The 2056-nt window shown below is 53.2% G+C and overlaps 1 protein-coding gene across 1 annotated transcript in view; it reads right to left on the bottom strand.

The window, feature by feature from the left end:
• Positions 1-2056, bottom strand: part of MSI1 (musashi RNA-binding protein 1) — a 21256-nt gene that overhangs the window by 4144 nt on the left and 15056 nt on the right. Inside the window, exon 9 of the mRNA XM_014537710.1 lies at positions 890-946. Coding sequence (XP_014393196.1) covers positions 890-946 — 57 coding nt within the window. The remainder of the gene's footprint in view (positions 1-889; positions 947-2056) is intronic.

Below are 2056 nucleotides of genomic sequence, written 5' to 3'. Positions count from 1 at the left end.
GCTTCCTAACCTGACAACCCTTTGGTGCTGATACCTGCATGATCAGCCAGGCATCTCTCAAGTGACAAAGGAGAGAATGTTCGAACGAGTCAGTTTACCACTGTGAACATCTCAGGACATTGTGCTGTAAATATTTTTGTGGTTTTTTTTGCTTTTGTTGCTGCTTATAATTATTGTGAAATTTTCATTTTTTTACTATATACTTCCTCTCCTTTTTGTTAAATTTTCATTTCCATTTCACGTTCTTTTTGTTTTTAAAGTGTTCATTTATAGATTAGATATTCTAACAGACATGTACTGTATAGAAAAAAGGTTAAAACAGGGAATCATTTGGGGGTCTGGAACGGATTAATTCAATTACATAATTGCTAAAAATGATTTGGTTTTTCAACAGCCTTCGGAACGAATGAAGTTCGAGAAACGAGGTTCCACTGTAATTGGAAAATCCATTCGAAAGCAAAGGCCGGGTTTCTGGCTTCTCTTGGAAAATGAGATCCAAATGGACTGGGTGTGCATCCCCTCCCCGCAGGGGTCAGCCAGGGCGTGGCGTGCAGGCGTGCCACCCGTTTGCCCAAGTCCCCACCTGGCCCGTTCTGCTCTGAGTCTGAGACCCTGGCTTCTTCACCACTGGGTCTCAGAGCCTGCATGGTGGGTGACATGGGAGGCGCTAGAGAAATATTTGCCAAATGGATGAATGGGTGACTTTGCTCAAGGGCCGTGTAGCCACACAGACTGGCCAGTGCCCAGGCAGCGTCTGCTGCATCCCCACAGCGGGAGGGCTGGCGGGCAGGAGAAAAGGGCCCCCCCATCCCTCCCCCGGGGAAGGTTCCTGAGGCCTTCTCTTCGCCCCCACGTGGCCTGCGAGGTGTACGAAATCCGAGCAACTGACCTGTGAGCTCGGGGAGGACTGGGGCGCTCGGGAGAGGGGTCCGCTCTACACGGAATTCTAAAATGAAACGTAAAACAGCTTAGGAAGGTGCAGGGGAGGCCCCTCGGGCATGGGCCTGGGGGACAAATGCACCCACAGGGACACTGGGTGGGGGGACAGGCCATGCACAGGACCCAAGAGCTGGGGATGGGGAGAGCATGGTCCCAGCAGGCCAGGGTGGGGGAGGAGACACAGACACAGAGAGAGACAGACAGACGCAGAAAGAGTAAGGAGAGTTGCCACCTATACCCTGGGCACGGGCAAAGCTGGGCTGCCATTCCTGGTGTTTCTTTTTTTATATATATTTTCATTGATTCCAGAGAGGAAGGGAGAGGGAGAGACACAGAAACATCAATGATGAGAGAGAATCACTGATTGGCTGCCTCCTGCACGCCCACTACTGGGGATGGAGCCGGAAACTCAGGCATGTGCCCTGACCAGGAATCGAACCATAACCTCCTGGTTCATGAGTCAAGGCTCAACCACTGAGCCACGCTGGCCAGGCTGATGCTTCTTAAAAGGCTTGAGATTGCACCTCAACATCCCCCAGAATCCTCCTCGACTCCTAGTTTTGCGGGGGAAGGAGGAGCTGGGGGAGCAGCGTTGGTAAAGCCATGACCTAGAGCAGGTCAGGCTCAGGTGGGCTGCCCGCTCCAGAACTCTCTAGTCGAGTCACCTTAGCAAGCCGCCTCTCCCCTCTGAGCCCGTTTCCTCACCTACACACGGGAGCGTCAGCCCGCCCCCGCGAGAGCGCTGTCAGGGTCAGACAGCGGGATGTGCACACAGGCCGCCCCGGGCCAGTGAGGCACGTGCTTCGGGACCCTCTAAAAATAAGGCCAAGAAAGCAAGAGCCTTGCAAAAATGTGATATTTCAAAGAAAACAACGCTGAAAAGTCATCGTGGGAGAGGTCAAAACTTGGCTGGGCTTCCTGCCACTCTGTGAAGGCAGCGTGCTGTTTTCACTTTGAATCACAAATGAGGGTGGTGGTCACCACGCTTTCAAGTTGCTTTTCAGCATCCGGGTCTCACACGGTCCCGCTGGCCTTGGAAGGCTCAGCTGAGCACGTGGCCTATCCGTGTGTCCACAGACACAGCCCCTCCCCCCTTCCCTCTGCACGAGCCCAGTGC

Source organism: Myotis brandtii, unplaced genomic scaffold (assembly GCF_000412655.1).
Source record: "Myotis brandtii unplaced genomic scaffold, ASM41265v1 scaffold181, whole genome shotgun sequence".
Lineage (NCBI taxonomy): Eukaryota > Metazoa > Chordata > Mammalia > Chiroptera > Vespertilionidae > Myotis > Myotis brandtii.
The sequence above is the reverse complement of the archived record's forward strand: the minus strand, read 5'-3'. Positions and strand labels throughout refer to the sequence as shown.